Source organism: Anguilla rostrata, chromosome 13, assembly GCF_018555375.3.
Source record: "Anguilla rostrata isolate EN2019 chromosome 13, ASM1855537v3, whole genome shotgun sequence".
Taxonomy (NCBI): Eukaryota; Metazoa; Chordata; class Actinopteri; order Anguilliformes; family Anguillidae; genus Anguilla; species Anguilla rostrata.
The window spans coordinates 27,952,541-27,968,601 of NC_057945.1; the positions used below are offsets into that span (position 1 = coordinate 27,952,541).

Here is a 16,061-nt window from a genome sequence, read left to right on the forward strand (position 1 = left end):
CTCCTTTCCTCCACCTTCAGTGTGGCGCTGATGAAAGGGACAGACGCAGCTGTGCTCCACAGGCCTGGTGGAGCTCAGATCTCTGCTGGAGGAGTAGAGCACCTTCATTTCCTTTCTTCCAGTTTCCCCTTTCATCCCGTCCAAGAACAGAGAAAATGCCCAAACCCCTGTCACTCCTCCGAGTTCGGCAAAAACACGCTCCGCTACCTGCTGCCAACGGCAACAGAACACCACACCTACTGACAACAGAGTGCAGGCAATCTGTACGAGTTGCACAAAACACACTTCAATCCGCACCGCGCATTGCCAGCGGCAGCTGAACACCACGCACTGACTGACAGAGTAGAGAAACTGTACGAGTTACACGGAACGCGCTACGCCATGTGTGCTGTCTCAGCCGGCAGAACACCACGCACCAACAGGCAATACCAGACGAACCGTACGAGTTACACAAAACATGCTTCGATATGTACGCTGTCAACAGCGGCGGAACACTACATGCAGTCTGGCAACAGAGTACAGACTAACTGTCTGAGTTACGCTACCACTGCCAGCAAAGCACACAACAGTCTGCATACAAACAAAGCACTAACTAAGTACCACGTGAGCTGTGCAAAAAACACACTTCAGTGTACCCTGCCAACACAGAAAACCGCAAAGCACCATAATGACTGACAGCACAAAGTGAGTTACGCAGAAATACCAAATACCTGCTGCCAACGCCAGCAAAAGGCAACACACCACAAAATGGACGGACACTGAAGTACAAATAAAGTCTATTCTGCCTATTAGATATGAAAATGTGCTCCAGTGATCATTGCCAATACCCAAAACACAACACACAACAACATAGGGCACTGACTGACAGCAGAATACGATATGCAAAGCATGTTCCAATTCCAGCAGAAACACAACACACCACAAAACAGACAGACTAGCACAGAAAAACTAATGATTGACAATGGCATCAAGAAGCGGAATTAGGACAGTTTTAGAGCCTAATTTGTCTTGATGTAGGATTAAACTACAATTAAAAAAAAGAAAAAAAAAATTTCCCAGATGGGGCCTGGTCACATGATGTATCGTGTAGGCCTATGCAGTTTCAGTTGCAGGAGCACCAAAGAGCACATTCATTTGTTTTTAAGGACAGACAAATCAGCGCTTTGCATCGATGGACAAAGGTTTCAGTTGTGTTATAATTTTGAAATCTGGAATACACAAGCGGTGTACTGGCTTTCTTAATTTCCTGTTTATGCCATTTCCCTGGTACACTTTGTCTTAAGAATAGCACATGAAATAAGAAAAACAACCAAAAAAACAAAAAAAACAAAAAAAAAACACTTTTCCACATGCTGTAATGAAACTTTGTCACTACTGAAATACCAATGGATTTCCATTCGATGATGGCAGACTGGCACTGAGTCCAGTTGACCCAGCAATGGCAGTTAGACACAGCGCAGCGAGCGTGTGTTCAGAGACCAGATTAAAAAGGTTCGCTCTTTACCTGGAGACCTGCTGGTTTCTCATTGGCCTTGGGAGACTTCAGGGAACTGCTCTGCAGCTGCTGCTGCTGTTGTTGCTGCTGCTGTTGTTGCTGAAGGAGTATCTGTCGTGCAACTTGTAAAGCCTGGAAGAAATACAAAAAAATAAGAGGAAAAAATCAAAAACCAAAACAACAGCAACAGAAAAAAACAAGTAGGGGGAAAAAAAACAGAACCTTTGTGCTTTGGGCTAAACCCTTCCCCAGAGAGTACTCTTACTGCTTTTTAACACAGCAGATGGAACTCAAACGACAATGTGTTCTTGGCTGTTGATAGATAACAAAGCAAACTGTGCATAACAGACAATTTTTCCATCTTTGCCTCCTTCAAACAAATTTACATAGTTTCCTCTAGAAACACCCAGTTCACCAAAATAATGAGTTGACAAAACAAACAGGGGGAAGGGGGTGTAAAATCAATAGCAGCTGACTTTCAAAAATATTTTCTGTTAATAAGTTGTGCTTTAAGTAAACAGAAATGTCACAGAGTTGCTATTAGCCGCTTTTTGATCTTCATTTCCTTTTGACACAACCCCCCCAGAAAGCAAATAAAAGGTTTATTGCTCCTCCAAATATCTGTTAAAGGACATGGCCTTCTCTGTGGAAAACAAAACACAGTGTAGTCACATGTTTATTGCTCCAGCTACTCCCTCTTCCCTTACGATAAATAATCAAACATGCCATCCAGAACAAACAGGGCCGCGGAGCTGGGAAAAACAGTGGTCATGAAAACGACACTGATACCAAGAAAAGCAAGCGCCCGTTCCCACAGCCGTCCGCGAGGCTCACACCTACACCAGCAAAACATCTGAGTAAATAACTTCACTCATTCTTTCCATGTCCCTCTGCCGATTACTCCCACCATTAAACAAACAGTCTGGGACGCTTTCAAACCCGCTCGCCGAACGCAGGCTTTTTATTTCCTTCTTACATTATTTGGACCGACGAACGAGAGCCAGATACTATTATACAAGGGATGTGTAAAAAGAAATCTAGAGAAAGACAAAAAGAGGGATGTTTTAGGGTGAATGAAAGTAAGAGAAAAATGTAATGCAAATAAGACAAAGGTAAAGAAGAGAATGAAAGAAGAAGGAGGGTGATAGGATTGTAAAACCTAACAAGAGGAAAGACAGGGTGGAGAGAGAGAGAGAGAGGCCTGTTAAAAGCTTTATAAAAAAGACTGAATAAGTGGCAGGCAGACAGTACTGTAGCTGAAATACACAGCTGTGCTTGGGACTTGTGTGTGTGAGCGAGTGAGTGCATGTGTGTGTGTGTGTGAGCGAGTGTGTGCACGTGTGTGTGTGTGTGTGTCTGTGCTTGCGTGTGTGTGTGTGCATGCGCGTCTGTGAATTTGTGCGTGCGTGCATGTACGTATCTGTATGTGTATGTGTGCGTGTGTGTCTGTGTGTATATATGTGCTGACCTTCCCAAGTAATAGGGATGTGGGATGACATCATGTGGCAGGAATATGACCACAGGCTACAGAGGGGCCACTCTCCTCTGGTGTTCTCCATGACACACACACACACACACACACACACACACGCTGAGTGCAGTTAGGGGAAGCTCATCGTCTAAAGATCCCACTGGGGACAAAACTCACCCTCACTCACACCACATGTTCAATCTCATTTATTCACATCGACACTGACTGATAAAACTCATTCAGCCCTGAAAAGTAGCTTTTAATTAGCAGGATAAAGAGGCAGCACTGACTTTGTGTGTCCATGTGTCTGCACGTGCAGTACGCATGTATTCACGTTTTTCCCTTCTAGCATACCAAAAAAAGATTTATTTTCTATTTTTTTTTTACTTTTGATTATTTCTGCTAAAGCACCTTTTTTATTGCAGCAATTGCAAAAAAAAAAAAAAAAATCTTAAATGCAATCAAATTAATATAGAAAGTACATCTATGTGTAATGTGAAGAATGAAAGTCTTATTGGCGCAAAATGTGATTTCGAACTGAGTTCCAACGAAACGGAAAGGATGTGCACACCCAGGTATCAGTGCCGTACATCTCTGATGAGTTGAAAGAAGGGAGAGCCCCAAACACACCCCCTCCGCAAATGCCGTATAATGCGCCTTCTTCCTACGGGACGACGTGAGTTTCGCTCCCACACAAATGAGCAATCAAACGTAGCGGCGCTGCACACGCAACAAAAAGTACTGACTATTTATAGCGCTGAATTGCACCGAGTCACTGACATTTCACACTTACGGTAATCTGCAGGAAACGGCCCACCGTCCATGAGTGGGACCTGCTTACCTTTCAGTGTCATGACATGAGAAGATACACTCATCACATACCGATATAATATGATTCTTATACATGAGTCAGAACCGGCTTAATAGCATCACATGACGGCCATATTGCACATTGAAAAAATGCACCGATGTGGCTACAGTTCTCTGAAACTGTCATTTGTATGACCTTATAATAATTCTGTACTCATAAGTACGTTACTGACAGTGAAGTGCATGGTCACAGGTCATTCGCAAATTTACACAGAGAAAAACACATTTTGATGAACGTTAATTAATACTTTGGGCTTGGAAGGCGTTCCAGGGTTCTAGAAACTGCCCTTTTCTTTGGATGAGATGATGAGGTAAGTTTATCTTGAGGCACAGCCTAGTGAAGGGGTACTTGAAATGATTTGATGAAATAAAAGAACAACAACAAACACATTCCAGGGAGTATTAACTTTTCCACTGTCTACTGCTTTTATGATGTGAGCCTGCAATGAGTGTGTTCTGGTTAGTGTAATGAAGCAGAGGTGGATGATCTGAGTCAACAGGAAGTGGCATGTGTTTCACAGTCACTCAGGAATGAGATAGCACAGGAATTGGAACTTTGCCCTTTTTTGTAAGCAACGGCAGCGAGGCCTCCTCTCCGGCACAATGACCTCTCAGTATAACCCTGGACACCAACAGCACAATGAAAGACCCAGCCTTCGCCTGGCTACAAAGCAGCAAAACGTCCACTGTAACCATTATACAAAAAAGGTCCAGAAACCACATTTAAACAATGGAATACTATAGCGCTACAGTGTTTACTACATTTAAGTTTACCAGCCAGCCTATAACGATGAGGTGAAGCTGGTATAGGCATCTTACTGTACATACAGTATATAACTAAAATTAAAAAAAAAAAAAAAAAAAAAAAAATATATATATATATATATATATATATATATTTAAGTGTGTTTGGCCTGTTCCCTTGTTCACTGCATTAAGTTTCCATCCGTTGCCCTCAAAAGAATGTTAAAACAAGTGCATGTGGGTTGATGTCCACTGATTCAATCCCTTTATCATCATCGCATATTAAAAGGATTTTTTTTTTTTAAACAAAGTTAAAGCGCCACAAGAATGGCAACTGTTTCCGAGGTGAGGGTAGCTGGAGGCAGCAGAATGATTTGTTGTTTAACAAGGCGTCTGTGGCTGCCTGTCTTACAGAGTGCTAATACCGTGCTAAAATAACCCATTGTGATCTGTCACTGTGATGTTTACTCAGCTCACACTCTTTTCTTCACGCAGGGCCCCTTTTTTCTCTCGTCTTTCCCTGGAATTCATCCTCTTTTGATCTGGCATTCAAAGGTACCGGAGCTTGATAGACACACAAGTCTAAAAGCAGATCCAGACGCCGGCGATAAACTGCCAGCGGATGACAGGCCCTAGCATCTAAAGCCTCGGAAAATGAGGAGAACAGCGTGTCGTCTGAGCACTACAATAGCGCAAATCAAGAGACATATTAGGTGGAACTGATCAGATACAAAAACAGCTCAAAGACAGATAATAGTAACAGATGACTGGGTTACAAAGGAACAGAAGTACGCCTTGCTACAGGCAAGACCGATGCCAATCTGTATAAATACATACTGATGGAATTATCCTGAAAGAAAACACACATCGTTTTTTAATATCATGAAAGCATTTTGCTGTGCTATGCTGCTAGAAACAAACACCAATTGGCCTTCATTCTACATATAGAAAAAAAGCCAGCAGCACAGCCTGGCATTTTACAGACTGATTTCTGGATTCATAAATGAATCAGAGCGCAAGTAAGACGTTTTCTATCTGAAAATACGTCATTAGAATTCCATGCTCAGTCTGTTTGTGTTACAGCCTTTAATTAATAAGAGCTGGGCAAGGAAGAAGAATCTCCTCACACAGTCGTAATGAAGCCTTCAGGTATTTCTGATTCAAAACACCCTCTAGGACCTGACAAGGCCTGTCTTATCAGCTACAAAGACTTGCCATTTGGTATTCTTGTCAAATACAATGCTCTCTCTTTATTTTATTTTTTTAATACGGTCAAAGTTCACGCTTCTCCTGCATTAATGGGCTTGAATCAACCAAGAACCATCCCCTTATCTTATAGGTTCGCACCATATTAGTGAATAAAATCTTTGGAGGGAAATAAAAATAAAAGCTCTTTACAGAAGTCGCAGGGGAATGACGATGTATGGAATGTCTTCATATCCAACACTTGCTTTTACTTCACAGATTTTATGCTCCTGAAACAATCTCTAGAGACTACAAGCACCAAGGTTCATCTTAGAATTACTGTACACTGAATCCCTTCTATTTGTTCTAAACTATCATCCCATACATTAAACACTAGTAACCACTGTGAATGTGAACAGATACAGGGTTTTACAAGAGTCTACCGGTGCTGCACAAAAGAACACACAATTTTCTCTGATTTGTGGAACCGAAAATGTTCAGAATGAACTATTAAAAAGTCTTCATGAATATTACGGCGAGATCGGAGGGCAGAAACATTTCAGTGCAAATGACAGGGGGAGAAAAACAGCAGGCCAAAAAATAAAATATGAACTGTGTTTGTTAGAAATGAGAAGGTTCCATTCTCATTTTTTCCACAGGGAATAGGACCAGCAGAGATGAGGGGCTGCTTGTTTGTCCAAGTCCATCATATGCGAGCCTCTTTATCCCCCAACCCCCACCCATTCGCTGATGTCCTCCTCTCCAATGGCAGAGAAGACCTTGAATGTGAAATGGTTTCAAACAAATTGCTCTAATTGCTTGAAGATGTGCGCGCAGGTGTAACCGGATCTCTGTGGCCATCGCGCGGATCAGGACCAACACGGGGATGTTTACACAGTGGCTGGGGTTTAATAGACAGGAGACCGGAGCTCTCAGACAGCCAGCAAAAACACCACTAATAGGTTAGCTCTTAATGTAGTCCTGGGCTGCACAAATGGCGGTTTACCCACCCACCCATCCCCCCGCCCCCCCCGTCGAAAGGCTGAATGGCAGTGTCCTAAATGTCAAGGTTATCTGGTGGACTCTGAGTGAGCACACATCTTAACTCACCTGACATTTACACCAGCCATTCCACCTCACGAACGTTTGGTCTTTAAACAAGATGGCCACCGCGCCTTGGTCATCCGGTAAACAGACTCATCGCTCTGATTTTTTTTCTTTTCTTTTTATATATTTGATTTCTATTTTATTTAATGTGCACTTTGAACAGATCTGTCTCACTTAGCTTGAAATTTATGAATTCCTTTTGTAAGGCCCTGCAAGGTGCTTTCACTGGACCCGATTGTGTCAAATCTGAGCCAGGCAACGTCCCTCATTGTTCACTATAGGAGTAGCGGGAGATTGGGAGGTGGGGGATGGTAAGAGACAGAATATATAGTAATGGAATTCACTCACAATAAGAGTCATTTTAATTGAAATGCATATAATTTTTTGGAAAATTCTTCAATGTGCGTGAGCGGATAAGCAGAGAGGATCACGTCTATTTATATTAATTGCATTTTTTTTTTCCTTCTTTGTATTATGCCCATTTATCTGCAATGCAAAATAGGAAGGTAAATTTCCAGTATTAAGTATATAATTAATGCCATTTCCAAAAAGGCTCTCCACATGGAAAGCAGGCACCCATGATCAAACCTTGCGCATTACAAGCGCTCTGAAAAACACTCTCTAACTGATGTTTAGATTTCCAAACTAATTCATGTAGAATACATAAATAAATCAGTGTTTTATACCCACTTCAAACCATTATATCCCTTTCCTTAGCAGCACTTTTCAGCAAATCTATTAATATTTATGACAACACTAAACATTTCAAATTGCCATGTTTAAACAATATAAAACTCAGCATGCAATTATATAAGATGCAAGCTGACTTCAATAAAAATCTCATTTTGTTTGTTCCCCCAATAACAGGTAATATTGTGCCTTGACAAATGTTTTTATAAAAAAAAAGAAAAAAACTGAGCAAAGAGAAGTTATTAAAGATGAGTGGGGATGGAAGTGGAGTTGCTGGAGCGAGACTGATGATGGAGAGCAGGGGGGAGTTGGGGGGGTGGTGGGGGTGGGGGTGGGGGGGGGGGGGTGGCGGGCGCAGAGGGAAGAGTAAACACAGCCCCAGCAGGCAGGCCCCGCTCGGAGCCTGGTACTGCCGCCTGACCCTCAGCCCTGGGGGTCAGCGCAGCTATGTGGGGCCTGACAGCTTCCGTTTGCAACGCGCAGCCCGTTTGTTTGGATTCCCTGGCCTTGCTTACCGGCAGCTTAACAACAGATGGCAAAAGAGCCTCCATTCCAAGAAGGGGTCTGCTCTGCAAACACACGCACACACAACCTCGCATTCACATTCACACACATGCAAGCATCCACACACACACACACACACACAAACTAAGGGTTTAACTGTGCCTGCTCAGTTGTCTCTACAGTCTCTCTCTTTCTCTCCTGTGCATATTCTCTCTCGCTCTCTTTCTCTCTGTCTCTCTCTTGCACACACACACACGCACACACACACACACACACACACACACACAGCCATGGGTTTAACTGAGGCTGTTGTCTACATTTTCTTATTTTCTGTTTCGCACACACGGACACAAAAGCACAGCAGCACTAACAAATCAACATGCAATAATTACCTTGGGGATTAACTAAGACTATGTAGTACTAGTTACTTCAATATCTAGTTACTAGTTACTAGTATCTTTCACCCTTCCTCTCTCTCTTTCTGTCTTACCTTCTCTGTCACACTCACACACAAACACACAAAATGATCATAGAAAGCAACTCCATATCATGATTCGATAAATGAACAAATCTCTCCAGCACAAAGGGATTTTTCGGCCCCGCCATTCCTGGGTTATTGAATGAAAATTGTGTTTATTACGGCTTTAGTGCGGTGTAAACTCATAAACACCATCCCACAGTACAAGGGAAGCTGTCAACTAAATATTGTTTCCCTCGTGAGTCGCTCTTCCACGTCAATTACGCCTTTCAACTTCGGAGCCATTGTATGATAAAGTGGCAGTAAAAATCATTCACATTAATACACCATTGTGCATCTGCTGCTAAAGGTAATTAAAGAAGTAAATGACTCATAAGAATAGACATATTAGCCGCAGAATGAAAGGCAACTGGGCTGCCTCGTGAAAATATGTACCATTAAGATACTGCATTTTCATATTCTTGTAATCAGCTCCACTCGCCTGATGCTGATTTAATCCACTTCACTGAGAAGTCTATCAACAAGCGCCTGTGCCGCTCTGTCCCCAGCCCGGCACTCTGCCTGGATACTGCCCGTGAACACAGCCGCTAAAGTGAGGTCACACAGAGGGAAATCAGCTGGGGATAAGTCAATGCTTCGGTTTCATTATGACACACGCGCACACACACACACACAAAATTGAAGAAAAGAAATGGCCAGGAACAATGCAAGCGACCCCTCCCCTACTCCCCCAACACTGGCCCAGGGATGCCCACCATTGCATTCTTCTGTAATTTTCACAGAGTCGATAAAACGCAGGAGATGGGACGGCCGTGCCAGCCGCGGCGGGTTTTTACGGCCCCCTGAAAATCTGTTCTGTGTTATTGCGTTTCTGCCAGAGAAGTTGCATCAGGTAGCGGCGACGGAAACGCTACAACCGCGGGCTCTTAAAAGCTGCGCGAATTGAGCGATCCGAACAGGGCTGTTTCGAACACAATCTAGCTTACATCACATTCCGCCGCCGTTGTCACTGTTTATACGCCATTATCGCACGACGTCCGCGGAAGAAGGAAAACGTCGGTTATGAACGGTAACGGTTTCAGAGCGTCACGTACGCGAGTAAGAGCCTCTGAATACATTCGGGTTTATTCTGGGTGTTTAGGACCGCTTAACTTTGCACTGAAACCACGTGAAGCCTGTGATCTATCTACGTGACGGCATCTACTGACTCGGACTGCAGATGGACCGAGCAACGTGGTGGGGCTTGGGTGGCCTGGCCCTAACGGCAGCAAATTATTTTGTACAGGAAACGTGGGGCAATGAGCTATGGTGCCAAAGGTGCTTTTGAAAGTCGGTTTAAGGACTTTCAGCAGTGGAACTGTTGAGAGGAAGTTCCAGCGTTGCTTTAAATTCAGGGGGTAGAATGGCTGGCTGTAAGCCGGTCCCCGCTCTGACATCACCATGCACACGCCATATGTGCGTCTCCCTGCCCTTCTACACGCGGTTCATTTTACGCACACTGCCCTGATGGAGATGAGGAGATGGGCAGGATCCAGCTGGTATTACATCAGTGCTTCGTCTGTGCTCACAGCGCGCACATCCAGACCGAAAACAAATTAAACTTGAATGCAAATATTGTTGCTTCATCATAATGGCACACACCACAGCATCAGACATCAGGCTGTCTGCTAATCAAAGGGTTTAGATTTTTTTTTTTTGGTCTTGGCTTTGAAAGAGCAAACAGGGGTATGAGGTGCCTGTGGAGGAATCTGGGCGTCATTAGCATGCGTTTCGAGAGAGAATATTTGGACAAATCACAGAAGACCTAATTCGCAATGCCTCCGGATTAGGTTGCAGTGTAAGACCGTCTCCAAGGGAACCCACAGTTCCTGTGTTGAAAGTTATTCCAAGTGCGGTAATGTGATCCCTCGGCACTTGGGGGAACAAAAAATAAAAATATAAAACAAAAAAACAAAACAAATGAACCCGATTGTTTTTGTCATAAACTGGGGCCTTGACATAGCCTATCTACAATCAGGTCAGACTGAAATGCTTCAATGCATGGACAGTAATGAGATACAGAGTAAAATGAGTGCAGGTTGGCCAGAATTCTACGCGATGAAGAAATGGATTGCAGGTGTTGACTGTACATCACAAACACATTCACGCTTGGTGAGGCTTTCTCTCAACTGCTCACGGAAAAAAAAGTCACAATACTAACAAGTTATTGGGAAAAAAGCCTTACGTGTAAGCAGCTTCAAACAAACATTCAACAATAATTAGCATTCAGAGCAGAGTGTGCCAACGAAATCGGACATCTTTAGTCTGCAAGAGCCACCTTCAGCATTTTGCACCAACACCTTCTGGGCTGCAAGCTTCAATAAACGTCTAACAGCAGAGGAAGATCACAAATTAAGTTATATGCAAAGCTTAAAGGGCTCACCAAAACATGCACTAAAAATATTAAATGTATTTTTGTCGTGTAAGCATCCTTGCATTGTCATTTTAGAGAATATAATTTTATATTTATATTTTATATTTTCAAGGAGAAATGAAATTACATATGATATGTATTTTTGATTTCAGCATTTCAAGGTTAGTCAGTTCTGTTTCTAAATTGAAAAAAAAAAAACGTATGCGTAATGCAAGAAATCGTGAATGATTTTTAAAATCTGCAACCCTGCGCTGTTGATATAATAAAGGTACAGTGAGGAGTGGGGGGAATGCAGCTTCTTGCACCTGGCAGACGTCCATAAGAAATAAATAAAAAATTTAAAGACACCATATTGGACCAACTAATATATTTCTATTTTTTACATTTAAAAATAAACACACACTGCCCCCATTCACAGCTCGTTTAAACATAAAAAACATCAACAGAAATAAAGGTTTCCAGTGTTTTCAGAGGCATTTTCCCCACTGCTGTAGAATGCCTAAAGCCCAATGCAGATGAAAGTGCCCTAAACAACAAGCTCTGCAGGAACCAAGGGCATGTGGGCTATAGAGCGGGGGGACAGGACATGACAGACTGCTGTTCAACTCCATTAGCTGCTATGTGAGAGGGGTGCATCTAGCAGCACACGACCTGTGAAGAATCTTAGATCTCTTTAAATCTCCGAATGGGATTGCCGCATTAATTCTTGGGAACTGTAATCTCTCAAGCAAGTCAAATTACTCTCATTAACCGCGCGAGAATACTGCCTCTGTAATAAGTATATATAAAAAAAAGTATTTATTACCAATAATCACCTCTTTAATAGGAGGCGGCGTACACATTTTTGTCTTTTTGCTGATTAGGTATAAAAATGAGAAACAGGAAGGACGTTTTTTTCCACGGTAGACACGCGCACAACGGTTTGCGCTCACACAGAGCGCGCGGGGTCCACCGCTGACTGCGGGGGAAAGTGATTAAAGGGTGCGCCGCCGTGCGCCGGAGCTCTCTTCCGAGCGCGCGCGCCTGCGCCCGGTCGCATTTCCCCCCCTCAGCCTGGGCTCTCTCAACGGCTGTACCTGGGAGGGCCCCGAGCCGCTCTCTACGTGTGACAGACTGCCAAAGGAAACCGACTGGTGGCACGACTGGGGCAAACGTGGTATGGAAACACACACAACGCAAAACAAATGACAAAGACTTTCAATCCTTACAAGGGATGTGGCAGCCCATTTGTAAATAGATTAGAGCACTTCTGTGTATATTGGTAAAATGCTAAATTAAAACGCAAAAGACAAATTGCATCTATCTTACGTCGAGTAATTTTGCGATGTAAACGATCAACAGTGGTAGAACAGTAGTAGCTCACATATTCACTGGCCATACCAGTGCTGACTGTGGCCATCAGCAACGCACTGAATCATTGCAGAGGGCTAACTGGGTTCCAGTGTGCAGGGTTGTACCCATCTCATCACAGGTAGAGTAGGCGCCTGAAGTCTGCTTTTGCCAGCAGAGACGTACAGCACTGCTGCAACGACTGCACACCTCAGCTGGACTTCAGAGTGGAATGACATCACAGCTGACAGTGCAAGTTTGATAACCTGCACTATCCCAAATTTATGGAGGAAGTGCAGTAATGGGACAGAACTACCAATATGATCAGGGATTCTGAAAAATGGTAAAATAATGCTAAAATAAGTAAACAAACAAACAAATAAATAAATAAATAAAACACACATGTCCTTGCATGAGTTATTTAAGAAGACTTTTAACAAGAAAGTGATTTAGTCTCTACCGTGCCACAAAAATAAAGCAGATGAAAAAATGACAATGACGACCAATGACAACGTGCAACTACGGCCTCATCATTCAATGGGAAGTGAAATTTCTGTTTTATGTCCAGATACATTTTTTCAGAAAAATAAGTGTTGGGAAATGTAATTGTGCTGGTCATAAAAGCAACAGACATGACTATCTTGACTTTCAGCAGTACAAAGCTGAAAATCTTTAAGCTTTCCATTTAATTAATATTCTATTAAAACATCTGAAAGGCATCCTTTTAAATGAAAAGCAATTCATTACCTTAAACAAAATTAATACAAAAAAATAAAAAACTGAAAAAGAATTGGTAGATATATGGTTTCCCATCATGAAATCAATTATAATTAGAGGTCTTGAGTTCAACATTGTACTGGATTAGCATAATTACCTGTTTCCCCCTTTTTTCTTACAGATACATTTGGGACCCGGCTGTCCGATCCATCCAAAGAGACTCACTAAAGTGGGCAACTTTTAAACATTCCATTACATAAATTAATTATCTTTATTAGCAGTATTATAAATTTTTCTAGCAGGCAGTCATAACCAGGATGACTTACACAGCTTGCACACACGCACGTACGCACAACCATAATTTTCCTTTAAGTAGTTCATGGTTGATTTTAAGGTAGGTTTTGTATCATTGTCTTGTTGCAACATCCAACCTCTTTTCAGCTTAAATTTCGTCACTGACTCTGGGACATTAGCTTTTAAGAATTGTGGATATTTAGTTGAATCCATTGTTCCTTCCACCCGCACAACATTTCCTGTGCCACTGGCTACCACACAACCCCAAAGCATAATAGATGAACACCCATGCTTACCAATCGGCAAGGCCTTATTTTCTTCATATGCTTTCCCTGTTTTTCCCCAAACTTATTTTTGGTGGTTGTGGCCAAAGAGTTCAATTTTCATCAATCCACAGCACAAAAAGTCTCTGATTTATCTAAGTGCTGTGTCGCGACATTGAGTTTTGTGATGGGAATGCAGGAAATGTTTTACTTCTCACAGATTTTTCATGCATATCATTTTTTCTGCACACCACTGCATAGCACTGTATGTGTGTGTATGTGTATATGCATGTGTACGTGTGTGTGCAAATTATATATATATATACATATATATATATATATAGAGAGAGAGAGTTTATGTAAAACAAATAGGTCATTAAATGGTTATTCCAAATAATTAACACCACCTTGCTCAAGGATACAAGATTTTAACCACATGGATACCCAATTTCTTGACTGCATACCCTCTCAAATATATAAATATTCTGGAATTTATTTATGTTTGTTTATATACAATGCACTACATGCATCATATTGTATTTTTCCACTAGCTTCATCACTTTAAAAAAAAACAGAACGTAGAACTAGAGGCAAGTCAGGACCAAATGGCTCAAAATTTAAGCTATATAGCATCCCATGATATTAACTCTAAGATTTTAAAAAGCCTTTCCAAAGCTTCCAGCTTAAGATTAGCCCAAAATTCTTTTAATCTATAAAGCACATCAAAATGCCTGTAGTTGCAAAGACTAAATCTTCCACTGTTTGATCACATCACTTCCCTACCATTTCAAAGCATCTCTGTCAGTTCCAGTAACAATAACAAAACACAACTCACACTGATTCCGCTCTGGCGCGAGAACAAGTCGAGACAGCGCTGCCCCATGGCTACAGTTCTCTTCAATAACTTATTAACCCGGCTCCTATCAGAGACACGCCCGGACGTTCCCGCTGCCTTTAATGATTCATGGCAGACGGCTCACCCCTCGCGCTTGATTCGCTGGGACGCAGGCAGGCTGGGGGTGAGGTGTCTGCACCTGGGAGATGTGGACCACCTCCAGGAGATTTTCAAAACCAGAGCGGGGTTAAAAAAAAAAAAAAAAAAAAAAAAAAGGTCAAGACGCGTTTGGAGTCCAGTCCACCAAAACTCCAGCTCAAGACTATGGAAAACCAAAGCACCCTTGCCTTTGGGCACCAGTGCTGTTTCGCAAGGTTGAAGACAAAAGTCACTCTCCACTTCTCTTTCTTTGTAAATTGAACTTAAAATAAACACTTACTATCCACGTGTAATATTGGAGAGTGTTTCTGAATACCACTACTTTACCCACAACAGAAAATGCTAAGTAGTGAAACTGGCTTCCTCACTGCTTACATAATAGATGCTGTGGTTGCACCGCATTTAACACATAAAGCTAGTTTAGTAAGGCCTAATGAGAAATATCACATAAACACATTATAAACATACGGCCATAAAGATAATTATTTCGATTTCAGGCTTTTTGAAGGCTTTTCTTCCCTCTGCAACATCTGTTTGAAATATGGAGCAAAGCCCTTGTTTTGGCTGAGGCTCAGGTGGTTAAAATAGACAACAAACAGGCTGCTGCGCATAAACTGAACCATACTTCTTCTTCCCCATAAAGTTCGAATCAAATCAAATCAAAATTATTTATGGAGTGCATTTCACAAAGACTTTATTGCAGTACGCTTCACAGTGTAACCTGGCCTAAACCCCTTACGAAGCAAGCCAAAAAAAAAAAAAAAAGTTTCAGTCCTGATGGAGTCAGCAGTGTGGCTAAAGCTGGGGCTGCCCACCCAACACCTGCCTGGAACCGTTCCTGTTTGGCCTCTTAAAGGGCCGGGATGCGTTAAGGCACGCCAGCAGAGCCTGATCACACGTTAGCCTCCTGGGCCGAGAGGCTGAGAGAAAGGTGCAGCGTTCGTTATTAAGAAATAATTTAGGAGGAAACATACACACCTAAACAACTCACCTCCTTCCTTTTGAGAAATGTGTCATAACCACATCGGAGTTGCGTTTCGGTGACATCACGGGTTGAGAGTGGCAGATTCCCGCCAGCCCCGGGGGTGCAGGGCGGGTTATTAGGCGGGTCTCTACCCCCGTGCATCCCCAGTGCCATCGCTACACGACCGCGCGCGGGGAAGGGCCCGGCCGCGGCAGGGGAGGGGCGGGAGAACGACCCAGAGATTGATCGGCACGGGGAAGAGGAGAGGAGAGGAGAGGGGAGCGGGATAATCTCCCATCCTGCCTGGCGGAACAGGTTCCCCCCAATTCCCACTGGCACCTTTTTCAATTTAACACAACACTCCACAGACCGCCGGCCGCTCCGGACCCACGCGCGTCTTTGACACTTTCACATTAAAAATACCGCCACTCTCATGATTAAAAGCTTTCCCCATTTCCTCTTTCCTGTTTCCAGAGAGATGGGATCCCTGTCTCTTTTTTTCCTCCCCAGATCAACCCTAAATAAGCGCAGAGGTTCGTATCT

The 16,061-nt window shown here is 42.8% G+C and overlaps 1 protein-coding gene across 13 annotated transcripts in view; it reads right to left on the reverse strand.

Moving 5' to 3' along the window:
- Nucleotides 1-16,061, reverse strand: part of foxp1b (forkhead box P1b) — a 175,593-nt gene that overhangs the window by 56,710 nt on the left and 102,822 nt on the right. For all 13 annotated transcript variants that reach the window (XR_010324918.1, XM_064305238.1, XM_064305228.1 and 10 more), the window contains one exon: nucleotides 1,505-1,627. Coding sequence is in view for 12 of the 13 variants with exons in the window: in XM_064305238.1 (XP_064161308.1) it covers nucleotides 1,505-1,627 (123 nt within the window). In the remaining variant the exon portion in view is untranslated. The remainder of the gene's footprint in view (nucleotides 1-1,504; nucleotides 1,628-16,061) is intronic.